Source organism: Trichosurus vulpecula, chromosome 6, assembly GCF_011100635.1.
Source record: "Trichosurus vulpecula isolate mTriVul1 chromosome 6, mTriVul1.pri, whole genome shotgun sequence".
Classification (NCBI taxonomy): Eukaryota; Metazoa; Chordata; class Mammalia; order Diprotodontia; family Phalangeridae; genus Trichosurus; species Trichosurus vulpecula.
The window spans coordinates 200598837-200616309 of record NC_050578.1 but is presented as its reverse complement, the minus strand read 5'-3'; the positions used below and the strand labels follow the sequence as shown (position 1 = coordinate 200616309).

At 38.3% G+C, this 17473-nt stretch overlaps 1 protein-coding gene across 2 annotated transcripts in view; it reads right to left on the bottom strand.

Annotated features, from left to right (window-relative positions):
- ZBTB49 (zinc finger and BTB domain containing 49) overlaps positions 1-17473 on the bottom strand; it is a 34508-nt gene that overhangs the window by 2359 nt on the left and 14676 nt on the right. For both annotated transcript variants that reach the window (XM_036762283.1, XM_036762284.1), the window contains exons 5-8: positions 15754-15800; positions 5180-5253; positions 3649-3731; positions 3393-3554 (exon numbers count right to left, since the gene is read on the bottom strand). In XM_036762283.1, coding sequence (XP_036618178.1) covers positions 3393-3554; positions 3649-3731; positions 5180-5253; positions 15754-15800 — 366 coding nt within the window. The remainder of the gene's footprint in view (positions 1-3392; positions 3555-3648; positions 3732-5179; positions 5254-15753; positions 15801-17473) is intronic.

Sequence of the window (17473 nt, the reverse complement as noted above, 5' to 3'; positions counted from 1 at the left end):
GATTGTGGATGAAGGCCTTCCATAATAAGGCCCTATGATAACTGCTCAGTCCCATCTCATGCTATCATCTTCTAGACCAGGGCTGTCCAAAATGTGGCCCACAGTGCCATTCATGCAGCCGCCTACAAGCACACAAATTGACATAATGCTTTAGTAAATGAAGCTGAGCTACTGCAGAGCTCTCACTAAAATGACAGATCAAAATATATTGTCTATTGTTTCGATATAAACCTAAGGTTAGACAGCCCTGTTCTAGACTATACTTAACTCCAACCAAACTGGACTGCTGTCTCCAAACACTCCCCATGCTTTCCCAGATGAAGAAAAAGTAAAGGGAAGTGACTTGCCCAAGGCCAAACAGCAAATCGGTGGCAGGGTTGGCACAAGAAGTTGGGGTGTCTCATGGCAAAAGATTCTTTTTACTGAGTAGCACAACCTTCGGTATATCTAATATGTATAAAGCCTCCTTTATCTGGAGGCTGCTTAGGAGTAAATCTCAATTATCGCAAACAGTCAAGAGCATAAAACATGTTAAAAAAAAAAAAGAAAAAGAAAGCTCTTCTGATGTGCTAAAACAGATGTCACAAAATTTATGTTCTAAAACTTGTGAATTTTATTCATTCAGTACATATTCAATATTATTTTAGGATCCCTAACTTCGCAGACCATATATGATTAGAAATGGCAAATGAGAAAAAGGTAGGATGATATTGTTAGAGACAGGTGCGCTGACAGATGGGAGAAGTGGCAATAAAACTACAAACCCCCCAAAGCCAAGTAATCTGGAGCCATTTACTCTAGGGATGGTTAGCCTGGCACACCTCAATAGCCTCTGAGACACGATAGTTTTATAAACCAAAACAGGATCTCTCGTGTTCATAAAGATCCTCGGCCATCAAACTGAGGCTGCCTTTTGTTCAGTACCCTCTGTTTGAGAGGCAGATGTATTGTCAGTGGCAAGAAGACCAGCCTTGGGTCAGGAAGACCTGGGTTCAAGTCCTGTCTGACATAAGCTGCTTATGTGACCCTGGCCAAGCCACTTCATTTCCCATACCCCAGACAGCTCTCAAAGGCTGTTAAACAGGAGCTGCAGACCTACATCAGAGGGAGTTTCTACATCGGGGTGATGTACGCTGAATAGAAGTCACTGGTTTGGCTCCCCACCCCAAATCCTCTGCTTAAGGAAGCTGGAAACAATCTATTACATCTTAAGAAAAATTTTCACAGAAAGTAGCTAAAATTGCTTTTGGCATTTAATAGGGGTATGTTTCAGTTGGCTGGAAAATTCCTGAACGTGAGAGAGTTCATTTCTAGAAGGTGTCAGCTGAATCAATGTATAAGCAATACAAAGAAAAATACACAATCTCAATGAAAATTCTGAGTGCTCTAGATGTAGTGGGGGAGCTAGAAAAAAAATTCTCTCCTAAGTCATTATTGAGGGGCTTTTTTGTAGCTTTGTACTTGATGATCAGAGAGAAAAGAATGGAGAGTTCTAAAAAGAGAAAGGATAAAATGGAATCGAGATGATTCGCTAGGCATACACCCTAAGAAACCTTGCCTTTATTTCAAGAAAAAAGTTTGACAACGAAGGACAAACAACAGTACTTCCTTAAAGAAAATTAGAAATGTGTTTTTCATGACTCATTTAATTAGCAAATTTAAATTTTAATACTTTTTGGCATTCTTGAAGAAGGAACAGAGAAAGGAAAACAGAAGCAGGAACTAGAGGAAGAAGGAAAAGAGTAGGAAAGCAAGGCAGAAAAGCAATAACGATTGAAAGGTAGCAGGGAAGGAATGGGGAGACAGTCGAGCAAGAAGAGGCACCATGGCCACTGAAATACAAAGGTGGCCACACCATTGCCAAGCGGCCTTAACCAGTGCAGATTATTCCAAAGCGGATTTAAATATTACAAGGTGGGATAGACTATTCTGGAAATCAAATTAAGACACCAAAAGGCCCTACTTTCAACCTGTACTCAGTGTCTTAGCATTGTGAACATTTGGCTATTTGCTGTAAAGCACTGAGAAAAGTCAAGCATTTACTGAGAACCTATGGGTTGGTGAGTTATTACAATAGCTAATGTTTATATAGTTTTAAGATCTGCAAAACACATTACATATCTCATTTAATCTTCATAACAACCCTATAAGGAAGATGCTATAATTCCCATTTTACAGATGAGGAAACTGAGGCTGAAAAAAATTAAGTAACTTGCCTAGGGTTACAGAGCTAGTAAGGGCAGAACACCAGCTTCGGGCTTCCTGATTCCAATTTTAGCACTCTATCCACTGTGGCATAGTTGCCTCAAAGAGGAAGATATAAGAAACATTAGGAGAAGGATAAGACAGTTCCTGTCTTCCAGCAACTCCAACTATCAAACTAGCCTGTTTCCTGAAACTGAGGCCAAGGCCCCCAGTCTGTTCACTTCACCCGACTCTCCAGCAGCAGACTAGTCATTTTTATCTTCAGCTCCAGGTCCTTCCTCCCCGAAAAGAACACCACTTCTACAGCCTTAGCTCTGGCCTCCAACCTGTCTTCCTCTAGCCCAAGAGGACTTCTTTACTTAGGATGCAACTGTTTCCCTCCCCTCTTCTGTCCATGCAGTTTCTAAAACCTCTGGCTCCAAACTCTTTCTCTTAAGGCCATAACTGTGGAGAGGATGAGGTTTATCAAGGGTAGAGAACCTGCGCCCTTAAGGCAACATCTGGCCTTAAGGCCACAGATTCCCTACCCCTGGTTGAGGTGAAGGAAGAAAAAGAGGAGAGGTGGCAAGGGAACCTTTTCATATTTTCATTCATTTAATCAATAGCAGTTTCTGGCTCTTTGTGACTCCATGGACCATAGCTAAAAACCATGGGGTTTTCTTGGCAAAGATAATGGTTTGCCATTTCCTTCTCCAGTGGCTCCTTTTGTCAGGCAATCAGCAATTAAGTGACCTGCCCAGGGTCACAAAACTAGGAAGAGTCTGAGGCTGGATTTGAACTCAGGTCTTCCTAGCTCCAGGCCCAGCCCTCTATCTACCCCCAGCTGCCTCCAAAACTAGGAAATTAGAGGCTTGGTAGAAATAAAACATTAGTTTATACACTAGAAGCTAATATTCTATTATCAAATTGCTAAATAAATAAGAACAGCTTCAGATTAGTTACTTCTGTATAGTTAATGTCTAACATTTGTGGAGAGTTCTCATATACATGATCCTCACAACAATCCAAACAAAGTACTGGGAAAGAGGCAGTTTTTATTCTGATTTTCTAGATGAGATTGAGAGAAAAATACAACACTCTCGACTCCTCGTCCAAAGTTCACGCTACTGAACCACAATGATGACTTAGGCCTTTGAGAAAAGACTGTACATATATGATGCCTGACTAGAGTTGCAGTACTTACTTACCACATGCAGAACAGCTGTATGGTCGCTCGCCAGTGTGCCGAATTCTGTGTTTTACCAATTTGCGTTGCATATTAAAAGATTTCCCACATTCATCACAGGTGAAGACTTTATCAGCCGTGTGAGTCTTTTTGTGCTCCTTTAAATTGCTGAAGTTACTAAACCCTAAAAGAGGATGCAACAGGAATGAGCTCAAGATGGCCCCTTTGCATGTTAATCAGAAGTCTTTAAGAGAGAAGAGTGGAAATTCTGGTACTACCTCGACCACAGATGTCACACAAATGTGGTTTTTCTCCCGAGTGAATAATAATGTGACGTTGGACATCACCAGAGGCTGCAAATCTGTAATGGAATATGAAAATTCAATTAAGGATGTTTCAACACTACTATGAATCTTCCTAAGTGCATGTCACTGAGGGAGGGGATGTACTGAATTCTTAATCAGGGTGTGATCAAGAGTACTGTAGTCCATCTTTATCTAAAGTACCTCTTCTAAAATTGGCTTTCAAAAAAGAAATTAGGACTTGATGTACGCAGGCATTAAAAAATCTTTCTTAGCCTGTTCTATGGACTATAGAACAAAGTATTTTCCTGTTGATCATCATAATGCCAGTGGTTTTACTCTTAATAACTATAAATAATAATACTCATTAAATAAACTGTTTTTCGAAAGAGCTTCAAGAATTTTACAGGTTAAAATGCAGTGTAAAATAATGTGTTCAGAAACAAAACAGAACAGAGATGATCTAAAGCAGGCCTGCACAACCTGCGGCCTGTGGGCCATAAGTGGCCCGCAGGCATGCCAAAGGATTTCAGGTGGCTCTCGAAAAATGTAAAGGATGGTTTCCTCCACATTTTTCTCGGGTGGCCCGAAATCCTTTGGTAGGCCGCAAGCTGTACAGGCCTGACCTAAAGGAAGTAAATAAAAGGAGATACTGCCAGGAATCCATGATGTAAGGCAATGTACAGTGAAGAGGAAACGGCAAGGGACTAAGTTCTAGACTGAGCTCTGATAAATCTTTTTAATCTAATTGTATAAGTTACAGAACCAGATGCTATAATAGTTATCATTATATCAATTGTCTTTCCTAATAGAAAAATGAAAATTAATTTTCTTAAATAGGAAAAAAAACCTTACTGGGCAAGTCATTTCCCTTCTTTGGGACTTATTTCCTAATTTTTAAAATGAGACATTTGGATTAGATATCCCATCACTAACATCCCATGATTCTATGAATACATTATTACAACTGGGTACTGAATTTGGTTCCAAGTTTTAGAGGAGCTAAGACAAAAACATGAAATTTGTTAGGATGTACCACTTTTGGTTTTCTGGTGAGAGAAAAGATACAAATTTAATTAAATGTAAGAGTTGCCCAGAGCACTGAGAGATGACTTGTCACGCCCAGGGTCACAAGCCAGTATGTGTCAAAGGCTGGACTTGAACCCAAGTCTTCCTGGCTCTAATGCCAGTTCTCTGTCCCCTAGGACCCACTGCCTCTTATAAACAGGAATAATACTTACACTTATATCATTTCACAAAAGAAACAAATACACTGTTCATAAGGATGAATCTTATATTAACCCTCTGTAAAGGAAGATAACATTTTTAACACCATTCCTATGGAACTTACCCCTCCCTACTAACATTTTTTCATCTAACACCATGTTTTAAGGGAACCAAGTAAGGATATTAAATGGAATAAGCTCATATATTGGTTTTCAAGGGAATACAACCTACATTTAAAAGGTATATTTTGTATATGCATAGGAATAAATTCAACACTAACCTTTTCCCACAGATTTCACAGATGTAGGGTTTCTCACCAGAATGCCGACGTAAATGGGTCTGTAGATTACCTGCCTACAAAGAAAAGAGTGCAAAGGTTTTAGAAAGACTCCATGAATTCAGAAGGACACTTACAATTGATGACGTTTAAAGGCCTTTTGCTGCAATAACCAAAGAGCAGCATAAATTCTAGTTCTGTGGAGTAGCAATAACTCATTAACTCGCTAAACAAATGGCATAAGTTAGATTCTTGATACTTTTCAAAATTTTGAAAGTAACTTCTTGCCTAAAGTGTATGGCACTATATGAGATGCTGGGGATCTACAGACACAAAGACCCTGCTGTCAAGGGGCTTATATTATGTGATTTAAAAAAAAAAAAAATATATATATATATATATATGAAATAAGAGGCAATGAGAAGTGCAAAGGAGAGGCTCACGCAAATTTGAGGAAAGAGACAAAAGCCTATTAAAAAGGTGAAAGCTAAGCTGGGCCCTGAAAGAAGGGAGGCACTTCAACAGATGGAGTCTGTCTTAGTTTTTTTTTTTTTTTGAACTGGAAGGAAGGGGTCCATTCTAGCGTTGGGTAATGGTATGAACAAAGGATCACAGACGGGGAAAGGCAGGACAAGAAAAGAGAATAAGACCCAGTCTGGCAGGAGCCTAGAGTACACAGGAGGATGAGACTGGGTGTAAAAGGTAGGTAAAGCCCTATCATGGGCATCTCTGCTGCTGGGATTAGTTCATACATTAAACACACAACGAGGAACCACTGAACAGTTCTGAGTAGTAACGACCATTCCTGGTACATTACACGAGCATCACTGTAAAGGGTGGATTGGATAAGAGAGAGAGTGGAAACAGGAACACCAGTAAGGAAGCTACTACAATCGTCTGGGAGAGAAGAAATAAGGGCTTGTACCAGATTAATTTCAGCGGGAGTTGCAAGGAGGGGACAAATATAATAAATACTATGGAGTAAGATATAACAACACTTGATTATTAACTGAATATATGCTGAGAGACAGAGGAGTCAAAAGATGAATGAGATAATGAGCCTGGAAGGATGGTGGTGACATTACAGACAGATGAGAAGGGACAGGGGTGGGAGTGGAGAGAAGAGTTTGATTTTGGTTGTTTACAGTATGAAGTGTGAGCTAGAAATCTACTTCCACTCTGGGCAAGAGAAACAAAGAAACCTCTAATTCCCTGAGGCACAAGCAGAGAGGGGAAAATAAAGAAAGAATGGATAGAATGCCTGCATCAGACCACATCTGGAATATCGTGCTTATTCTGAATGATATATTTTAAAAGGAGCATAACCGGAATGGTAAAGGTAAATGATGGCATATAATTTTTGGAGAAAGGAATTAGGGATATTTAGCTTGAAAGGGAGAATTTGGGGGAGCTGTGATTGCTAACTTCAGGTACCTGAAGGGCTACTCGTGGAGGACAGATTAAACATGTTTTGCTTGACTCCAGATGACAGGTAGAAGATTTTGGAAGGCAAATTTCAACCAACATCCTAGAACTAGTAAACAATGAAAGCAACCCCCAAATGGAATGGACTCCCTTGTGAGGCAGTGGAAGTGTTTGAGCAGAGGCTAGATAACCAATGTCAGGTATGTTGTAAAGAGCGAGTAGGGGTACTACAATGACTTTTGAGTCTCTTCCATCTGAGACTACATAGTTCTAGATTCCTAAGTGGTCATTTCAATTTTTTTCTATAATAAGGTATTTTTAATAAAAGAGGCTAATTTAATTTTGATATAATATTTCCTTGATAAGTTCAGTTAGTTCCATTAGATAGGTTTATCATTTTAACTTTTCTACTAGTCTATAAAATGGCAGTTAATTAGCCATGCAGCTATTTATATTTGTTCCTCCAGAAATGGTACAAAGTACAAAAGTCAAGTTAGTAGAGATAATAATGTTCATGTAAAAATCAATATTAAATTGCAACAAATACAGTAATATTACAGTGGTATCACAGTAAAAAACAAAAACCAAAAAAGAAAGGCATACTTCTTTTTTGCCTCTAATCACCATTTAAATGGCTTAAAAAAAATATATCATGTTTTGGCACACCACTGTCATAATTTAGAAAGAAAGTCTTCTGGATGTATCATCTCCCCAGCTGAAAAGAATGTTTTAAATTACTGTTCTAATGCTGAGAAACCAACTGGAAAAACAGAATCCAGAAGTCATAATGCACAGGTAGTTATTACCAGAGATGATTCACAATAAGGGGACAGTGGAACAATAGCCAAGAAAAAATATGAGGGTTTTTTTTTTAGCTGTAATGTTCATTAAAGATACACATACAATTCATAAAGATGTTATATGTAAACAATAAAGTCTAAAATTAATCTGTGAATGGATATGCATACGTTTTTTAAAAAATGCTTAAATATTATATTATTTATATAAAACTACATAAAATTTTGTAGTATTTTGAGGGGTGAGGTGTCTAGACTTCTGATTCCATTGTTATGGGAAGCTTAGTATGGGAACTTCTTCCATCAGTACAAACTGATAAGCCATCGGTGGCTCTATAGTTAAAAGATTGTCTGCAAGTAAGCACTGAAGGGTTAAGTTGTTGGTCCTTCATCACACAAAGAAAGTAGGTAATTTTTATAAATGACAGGAAGTGTTTTGTGAAAAAAAAAAATATAGTTGGCCTGCACAGAAGGAACAGTATTATAAGGAATCTTTACAAAAATACGTCAATTTGTCTGGAAACAGAACATTTAATGAGTTTCTATTAGTAAGAGGATGTGATATTACATCTGAAAGATCAATCTTTTTGTATTAAATTTAAGAAAAAATTAAGCAATTACAACTATCTATAAAGCACCATCTGGTCAACTATTATTTTATATTACCCTGTATTTTGAAAGCCAAAAATTATAATATAAAATTATGAAATGTGCTATGGTTTTACTATATCTTTTGATTTGCTTTTAACTGTCTTTCTTTTAAATTATATAATAATTGATTTTAAAAAAAAAATCTATTTAAAATTGCAACATGACAAATAACAGAAGGGCTTAATTTCTCTTGGCTATTTAATAATGGAAATTTATTATGAATTTTGCTTAATTTTTAAAAATTGTCCCTACAGATACATCACATACTAATTTTGTTACTATATTATTTCTTTAGAGCAGATTTTACACTTGAGTGCTCCAAGATTCTGAAATAGTGTGGATACTCCTTCCACTGATAACAAGCCATCTAGGACTTACAAAGTTACTGTGGCTAAAAACCTCATGAAGCTGCAGCCAAGTTGGTGAACATCTCTGAGCACACCTGGGCTGTTCTCAGACAACAGAGTAACAGTACATCACTGAACCTATCATGGAAACATTTCTAGCCTGGGAGCATCTTTCAGGGCTTGTGTTTTGTCTTTATAATTTCTGAAAAACCACAGTCACCTCTACGCCACACTGAGTTTGGTCAAAATAAAAATCCTATCATCTTAAGAGCTGGAAGGGACCTCAGAGTTCACTTAGGCAATGCAAGAACCGTTTCTGTAAGTTCCTGACATGTAATCATCCAGCCTCTACCAGAATAGTTGTAGTGATGGGGACTAACATACTACCACATCCTACTCCACTGTAGGGCTGCTCTAAGCATGAGAAAATTCTTCCTAATACTGAACCAAAACAAAACCTGCCTTCCTACAACTTCCACCTGCTGGTGCTGGTTTTTACCCTCTAAGATGACACGCAAACAGCTCCCTTTGAACGATGACAGCTCTGCAAACACTTGAAGACAGCTCTCTCGTCTCTCACTAGTCCTCCCTTTTCAAGATAAATACAAACAATTATTTTGTCTGTTCCTTATGTGTCATTATGTCCATTATTCCTTATTACTCTGGCAAACTCCCATTTGCCAATGTCCCTCTTAAAATATGGTTTGTTGTTGTTTAGCTATTTCAGTCGTGTCCAACTCTTGATGACCCCATTTGGAGTTTTCTTGGCAAAGACAGTGCAATGCTTTTGCCATTCCTTCTCCAGCTCATTTTACAGATGAGGAAACTGAGGCAAACAGGGCAAAGTGACTTGGTCAGGGTCACACAGCTAGTCAATGTCTGAGGCTGGATTTGAATTCAGGAAAATGAGTCTTTCTGACTCCAAGCCCAGTACTTCATTATACATTACTATATATTGTACCACATAGCTGCCCATAACATATGGTACCCATAACTAAAGACTATGCTGCAGATATGATCTGGCCAGAATGAAATGGGATTGTTATTAGCTCTTGTGATGTGGACATTATACATCAACTAATGAAGGGATTAAATTTGCTCTGTTTTAGCCACAGAGAGTAGAACAGGAAGATAAGTTGAAGTTACAGTGAGTAAGGAGCATATTCTTCCTCAATATAGGGGAAAACATACTAATAATAAGCACTAGGCCAAAGTAAAATGGACTACCTCAATAGGTAATGAGTGCCGCATCATTGAAGGACTTCAAGTAGAAGTTGCATGACTACTTGTTATGGATGTTAAAGTAGCAGTTCATGTTTCAAAGATGGGCTATACTAGATAACCTCTGCGGTCCCTCCTAATTCCATAATTCTACGATACCAAAGACTGTGCCAGCTCATCATATAATGAGTTTCTGGTTAACTAAAAACCCCAGATCTTCAAGAAAAACAAAATTAGAATTTTAAAATAACTTCCAAAAAAACAATCTGGTTCTTACCAACAAAGCCATTTTTCTACTTTTAAATCTACCAATGCAGCCAGAATCCATTCTAAGTCACTGCTACCAAAGCAAGCATTCAAGTTAGTCTTTAAGAAACTATTAGATGACTACATTTATTAAATATCCATTACATGCAAAGTTCTTTATGAGAAAATTAACAACTCTACCTAAAGGGTTGTATCATTTAGCTGTAATTTAATTGTATAATATAATTTAAAGAAAACAGATACGTAGACAATAAATGTAACTCAAAAATCGTAGTCTTCAGTTGTCTTTGTATCCCTACAAAGAAAATAAAGGGCAGGTAAACGAGCATAGTACCTGATGTTCTTAGGTACTAAGGCCACTCAGGCTATTCTGGGAGGGCTTCACAGAGTTGAATACGAAACAGGAACTGAAGGAATGGGAGGTGATAGCTGGGTAGAGAAGTGCTGAAAGGACGCTTCATGAAGGGAATGTCTCAAGCTATGTCTCTGGGGGTTGTGGAGACGCTAAGTAGGTTTAAACACCTGAGCTGGGTCTTGAAGGAGAACACTGAGAGCAGTTCACGTTTCTCTAGCTAGCTATCCTGTACAGCGCCCTTTCCTCACAATGGCCCTCTACAGTTAGAGAGAACAGGTATTTTCATGCTCATTTTGTAGATGAGGAAAGAGAAATGTAGAAACACTTGTTCAATGTTACATAGTCAGTGACAGAGCCAAGAATTCAACTCGAATCTTCTGACTCCGAGTCCTAGTGTTCTTTTCAGTATCCTTTGCTGCCTGCCATCCAAGAAACAGAATTTTGATGGGAAGAACTATGAGGACATCTGCATTTCAGGCAGAGGGAATGAAGTGACAGGGAGGCAGAGGTGTCAGGCCAAGAGAAGTTGCCTGGTGTGCTTGAGAAAGTGAGTGGCCTGGCCTGGCTAGAGCACCTGCTTTCTATAGGCGAGAGGTGAGATGGTTTGGTTGGCTGAATCGTTCCTGCAACACACAGTCACACAATACACACCGTGCTAGGTGCCATGGGGAATACAAAACCCAAAGTAAATACCTTCGGTCTTCACAAAGTTTATACTGTAGTAGAGGTGATAAAGATACATACACACATACACACACACAAAACACAAATTAAAATGTGGTAAGGACATAAAAGGAACACATGACATCAGCAGAGAGAGACAGAGACAGACACAGAGTACAAGCACTTACTTCAAGCTGGAAGGATCAGAGAAAATTGCACTAAGAAGACAGCATTTGAGCTGAGACTTTAAAGTTAAGTATGACAAGTAGGAAAAGGACCCATATGTACAAAAATATTTGTGGTGGCTCTTTTTGTAGAAGCAAAGAATTGGAAATCAAGGGGATGCCCATCAATTGGGGAATGGCTGAACAAGTTGTGGTATATGAAGGTAATGGAATACTATTGTGCTATAAGAAATGGGGATGATACAGACTTCGTAATAACCTGGAAAAACCTGCACGATATAATGCTGAGTGATTGGAGCAGAACCAGGAGAACATTATACACAACCACAAATATATGGATTCTGTGAGGACTAACCCTGATAGACTTTGGTCTTCTCAGCAATACAAAGTGCAAAGACAACTCCAAAGGACTCATGATGGAGAATGCTATTTACTCCAGAGAAAGAACTATGGAGTCTGAATGCAGATCGAGGCACACTTTATGCTCGCCTTCCCCCCCACCCTTTCTTTTCCCTCTCTTTTGTTTTTGTTTTTGGGGTTTTTTTTGGTTCTGTTTCTTTTTTCTCATGATTCATTCCATTGGTCATAATTTTTTCGCAACTTGACTAGTGTGTAAATAAGTTCAACGTGAAGTTATACGTAGAAGATATATCAGATTCCATGCCATCTTGGGGAGGAAGGGGGGCGGGGGGGGAAGAAAATCTGGAACTCAAAATTATGTAGAACCGAGTGTTGTAAACTAAAAATTAAAAAAAAAATTTAAAAAAAAGGAAGTTAAGTATGATATCAAGAGACAGAGCTGGAGAGACTGGCACTGTAGGCACAGGGAGTAACCTGCACCAATAAAATTGCCAAACCAAATCCCAGGCAGACACAGAAATTCTATTTGGTAAGTAAAGACAACTCATTAAGGATTTTGAGGAGGAAAGTACTCCATCATTACACTTTAGGAAGACTGCCCCCACCCCTGGAATGTGCTTCCTTCTTAATTCGATCTCTTAGAATCCTTACTTTCCTTAAAGATTCATCTCAAGGGCCATTTCCTATATAAAGCCCTTCCTGTTTCTCCTGGTTGTTAGTGGCCTTTCCTTCATCCACTGCTTTTGCTTATCTGCATACGTGCTGTATCTCCCCCAGTAGAATACAAGTTCCTTGAGGATGAGACATTTAATTTTTGTGTCTGTATCCTCAGCACCTACCTCTAACGGAGTCTCCAACACTGTAGGCACTAAAAAAAAATGTTTTGTTGAATTTAATTTATGAGAGATTGGAGGGAAGGCAGTCAATTAGGAGGCTATTATGGTAATATAAGAATAAAATACAAGGGCCTAAACTTGCATCACTAGATTAAGGATCTGTGCTTTGTTCAGTATGAGAGCTCCTGACACTAAGACACACTGTGCACTCTCTATAACTTAGTAGGCATCTTAGAGAGTTGCCTGAGATTCAGAGAAGTTCTGTGGCTTGCCTGTGCTCATATAGCCAGGTTTAGATGTGTCCTTTGACTCCAGGGACATTTCATCCACTACACAATACTGACAAATTGCAAATGACACTGTATTTCTTCTATATTTTTCCTTCTTCCAATAGGCTGTAAGGTTCTTGAGGGAAAAGGGTATATCTTATTTATCTTTTCATTTCCTCCAGTGCCTAATGCAATTTTAAGTCGACAAGGCTTAGGACCACAAATTTAGAGCTGGAAGGGAACTTAGAGGCCATTTTATAGAGGTAAATGAGGCCCAGAGAAGTGAAGCAACTCACCAGGGGTCACACATGTAGTAAGTCACAGTCTGGATGTGAACCTAGGTCCTCTGATTGTAAATCCAGTGCTCTTCTGACTAGACCTCACTGTCTCTCTATCAATTGTGGAAAAAAAAAAAAAAAGCAACAGGCTTTGAGCTTTGATACTGAGAGAATAGAGAAGGGCAAAGTCAGGAAAAAGGTGAATGGGGAGAGGGGTTCTTGGAGAGGGAAAAACGACAAGGGTGATTTTAGATGCATTTGTTGGGTCTGAAATAATATTGGGACAACCAGATGAAAATATGAGGGATGAGACGTAGAGAAAGTGATCAGGGTTTTATCTATAACATCTTAGGTGTCAGCTCCTTTTCCATTCCCAGTGGCATCCTAATGGTTATCAGACTGATGTTCCCAAAATTCTGCTTTGGTCTCAACAACCTAATACTTGAAAAAGTTTTCAATGCCCAGCTGAAATTCCTCTGGCACCAACCTACCTTTCCAATTTTATGCCTGTACTGCTCTCTAATGTTCTAGCTAAACCAACATATTCATTACTCCCCAAACTAGCCTTGTACTTTCTTGTCTCCACACCTTTGTTCAAGCCATTTAAGTCACCTTAGAATGCTTACTTTTACAGCACCTCCTCATTCTCCATCTTTTGAAATCCTACTCTCCTTCAAAGTCCAGTTCAAATCCTTCTCTGATTATCTTCGCTGAAAGAGAGCTTTCTCCCCTGAACTCCTATAGCAATATTTTATACCACTTGTATGGCACTTATCACACACGATTTAGTATGAGTTATCTGCATACTGTTATCTCCAACTAGATCATAAGTTTCTTGAGGGCAAGAACTGCGTAATCATAATTGGAACACTCCAGCTCCTAACAAAGTCCCTTGTACATTCAGGAGATCAATAATTATCTCTTGAATGAAAGCAAGATTTGGAAATGCCAACTGAAATTATGGGGATAGGGTAGGTTTCTGAGGAAATCAGAAGAGAGGAGAAATGAACAAAAGACAGAAACTTGATAAATACCTTGGAGGCAGAAACGGATCTAAGTCAGAGGACCCAGGAATCTGGGTTTTAGGGTGTGTGTGTGTGTGTGTGTGTGTGTGTGTGTGTGTGTGTGTAGATTACATTTCCATTATTCCTTACGGCAGACAGAAGGAAGAAGAACTAATAAAGGAGAGAAAAAGAGAAGCCAAGATAGTGGAGCGTTAAGAAGAGAAGAAAGGAGGTGATCAAACTGTCAAACATCAGGGAGATGTCAGAGTGTTTCTATCAACAAGACTAAGATTCTTTAGGGCCAGGTCCAGACACTCCTCTGGATTCCCAAACAAAGGAGCTTAGTGAATAATTGGTATATAATAAATATTTGTTAATTTGTTCTAAAAAAAAAAAAAGGTCACTGGCTAAGCAATCAATTGAAGCCAGAAACTTTATCTGAGATGAGAGGTAATCACAATTGGCAGTATTTCGAGGAAGTTGATATTAATGAAAGATACTGGAAATAAATGGTTCTGGCTCTTAGAGGGGTGGGAAAGAATACTGTTGCCATAATGGTTGCCTAAGGAGATCAGGACATGAATGAGTTCTGCAGCTATGGAAGGGAAACCAAAGGGAAGAGAGGAAAGATCCTAGGGTAATGTTATACAGAAAAAAAGTATCTTGGTAGTGACCTAGATGTGAAAGATAAAAGATTAAGGTCTAAGAAAGGAAGTTATAAGACTGGGGGCCAAGGAAGATACAGGAATTGCTGGTGGTGACAGAAAAGTAGAGCAGGGAATATGGAATCTTAATGACAGGTATAAATATATATACCCCTGCACCCTCCACCAGTGATTTTTAATCATTTCCCAAATTCACCAGACTTGGCTGCAAATACCTTTTGGGTGTTTAAAAAATGTCTACCCTTAAGGAACAAATATATGCCAGTAAATATACTGAAAAGCATAAGCTTTAGGATTCATAAGGAATACCCAAAGAGAAGTTTATGAAATGTTTTAAGAAGTGACATCAGTTCTGAGCAATGACATTGATGACATAAGCATGCTCTTCTGTAAGGAGATGACTTTGTCAGGGACAACATCCATTTGTCTACTGAAGCACAGATATGTTTAATACAAATAATTCTATTACTTAAAAGTCACAGCTCACAAAAATGATGTGGATTCACCAATTAAGTAATAATGTAATTAGACAGCCATATTTAGGATGTTTCAACAATGCAAAGAACTATATTAGGTACTGTGCTGGTAAGGGAGAGGTTACAGTGAAATGACAGACTCAATTCTTTAGCCACAAAAAAGAGGAATGAAAATTAATAACAAGAGCTCCCATTTACACATGTTCTAAGGTCTACAAGTGCTTTACATATATGACTTCATTTGATCCTCATAAAACTAAATATCTCTCTCTCCTCCTCTAAGATTCCTTGGATCCCTCTGTGCAGTAGAGGCGATACATCCTGGTGCTGAAGTCTGTGCCACCAGGGCACAAACTCTTGAAGGTTCTACATGAAACTGAAAAAGTGTTCAAACCTGGACTAGCCATTGCTGTACGCTACACGCCTGTTTTTCAAAGACAATCTGAAATTACTTTTGGGTATATGCACTATTGGTTTTACAGGGAACTCTGCAAAGAGGGGGAGGAAAATCAAGCAGGATTTAATCCATTTTTAGGATTATAAAAGTTCATTCACTTGAGAAAAAATTTTTCCCTCTTATCTTTTATAAAGGGAAACAATTTTTTTCCTTTAAAATTATTTTTATCCTGGCTAAGTGGAAATCCTTTAAGCAAAATTATGCAAGAAAAATGCAAAACCTTGTCTCATAAATACTACAAAGATAACTGTTTTACTTGTACTAAAAACAAGCAATGCACTTAGGCTTCCAGTAATTAGCTATAAATAAAATTTTTCCCACCTGGGAGAAGTGTTTCCCACAAATGTTACATTCAAAAGGTTTCTCACCTAAAACAAAAATAGAACATGTAAAACTGTTAGTAGTGACGGTGTAATCAATGATTATCTCGAAGAAGTAGGTCTTGTAAAAAGTAATGCTATGTTCCTGAATCATTCACATATATTTGTAGTACCTATCTCTGATGGGAAAAAGTAATAAATTTTTTGTAATTGGTTGTTTTCCTCTAAAATAGATATATCTATCCAAAATACGTCTAATTATCATAGCCAAAATGAAAGCCCCATCTACAAAAAGTACAAAACTCTTCTGCCCTGCACCCCCATTCTGGGCCCCAAAGTGGAGGTGCTCCTATCACCAGACTATCCCAGCAGCCTCTTTACCTCTTCTTGCACGAGCACATCCACTTCTACCATTTGTTTCTAACAAAATGCCTGGTATTTCTTGAGAGCTTGAAAGCTTACACAGCACTTCAGACACAGATCTACAGACAGTTTGATTTTTGCAATCCCGTGAGGATCCCACAAATACTCTCCTTATTTTACAGATGAGGAAAACAGGCTCAGGGCAGTGACCTGCCATTGGTGACCTAATGAGTGAAGCAGGCATTGAGCTCTGAAGGTCTCACTGGACTTTAAGTCCAGGGCTGCTGAATGAACCTCTGCCATTTTCTATGCATATGACAAAAGTGTAGGGAGAAGGGACCCACCAGAGACTGGGGCAAGGGGGGGAAATTCTGGCTTTCCTTGACTTCAGTCTGAATTAACAGATTAGTTTTAGTTTTCATTATCAGCTGTAGCCTTTTGCTGGAACAAAGTACTAACTTTAAATCATGCCATCTGGATAAATGTGGGTGACAAAAAACACCTTATTTCTCTCATTCCCCTCATATTAAGTGATAGGTTATCAAAATATATTGCCAGAAAAGAGATGGTACATTTCCTATAATGTACCCTCATCTTTACAATTAAGTTTTTTCTTCCTGCCCTGGTAAAATTATCATTTTTGGTCTAGTAAAACTACAGTTTACTGACCTAGGTTTATGATGGAAATAGTAAGTTTTTATTTGTAGCTCTTCCTGAAAGTATAGGTTGGCTTTGTGGATGATAGAAAATCCTTGATCACTGGCTATTTTCTATTCATTTTTAATTGTAAACTTAATTCTACAGACATGTCTGGGATAATGTGATAATAGGCTCAAGGATAAATTAAAACTCTATTATCGGAAATACAGTAAGGAAATCAGGGTCACACATGGCCTAAGCTCACAAATGATTGAGGTCAATGACCATTATTAACAGAATACCACGTATCTTAAAAGATTTATTTCCTTTTTGATAAGACTTTTGCATTAATTTTGATTATACTGTTATTGTCATTCAAGAGATGCACCTTTAAAGTACAAAACATAAATCTTGCTGTCTCTGAAACTACAAAGATAAGGTTTTCAATGTCAAGCGTGTGTGTGTGTGGGAGGGGATGTGGGGGTGTGTGGGTGTGCATGCATGTGCGTGCAAGTACATGAGCGAGAGGCAGATAACTAGGTCCCTGAAATTTTTCTTTATAATTTAGAGGTACAAAAGTAAAAGTTTTTAGGCTAGAGTAATTTCAACCTAGCAAACAACAAAAGAACTAAATCAAGACCTGAGAATTCTAGGGGATAACAAGAAATATCATATCAAGTGATATTTCTTGTATTGAACATAATCATAGTTATTTCCAT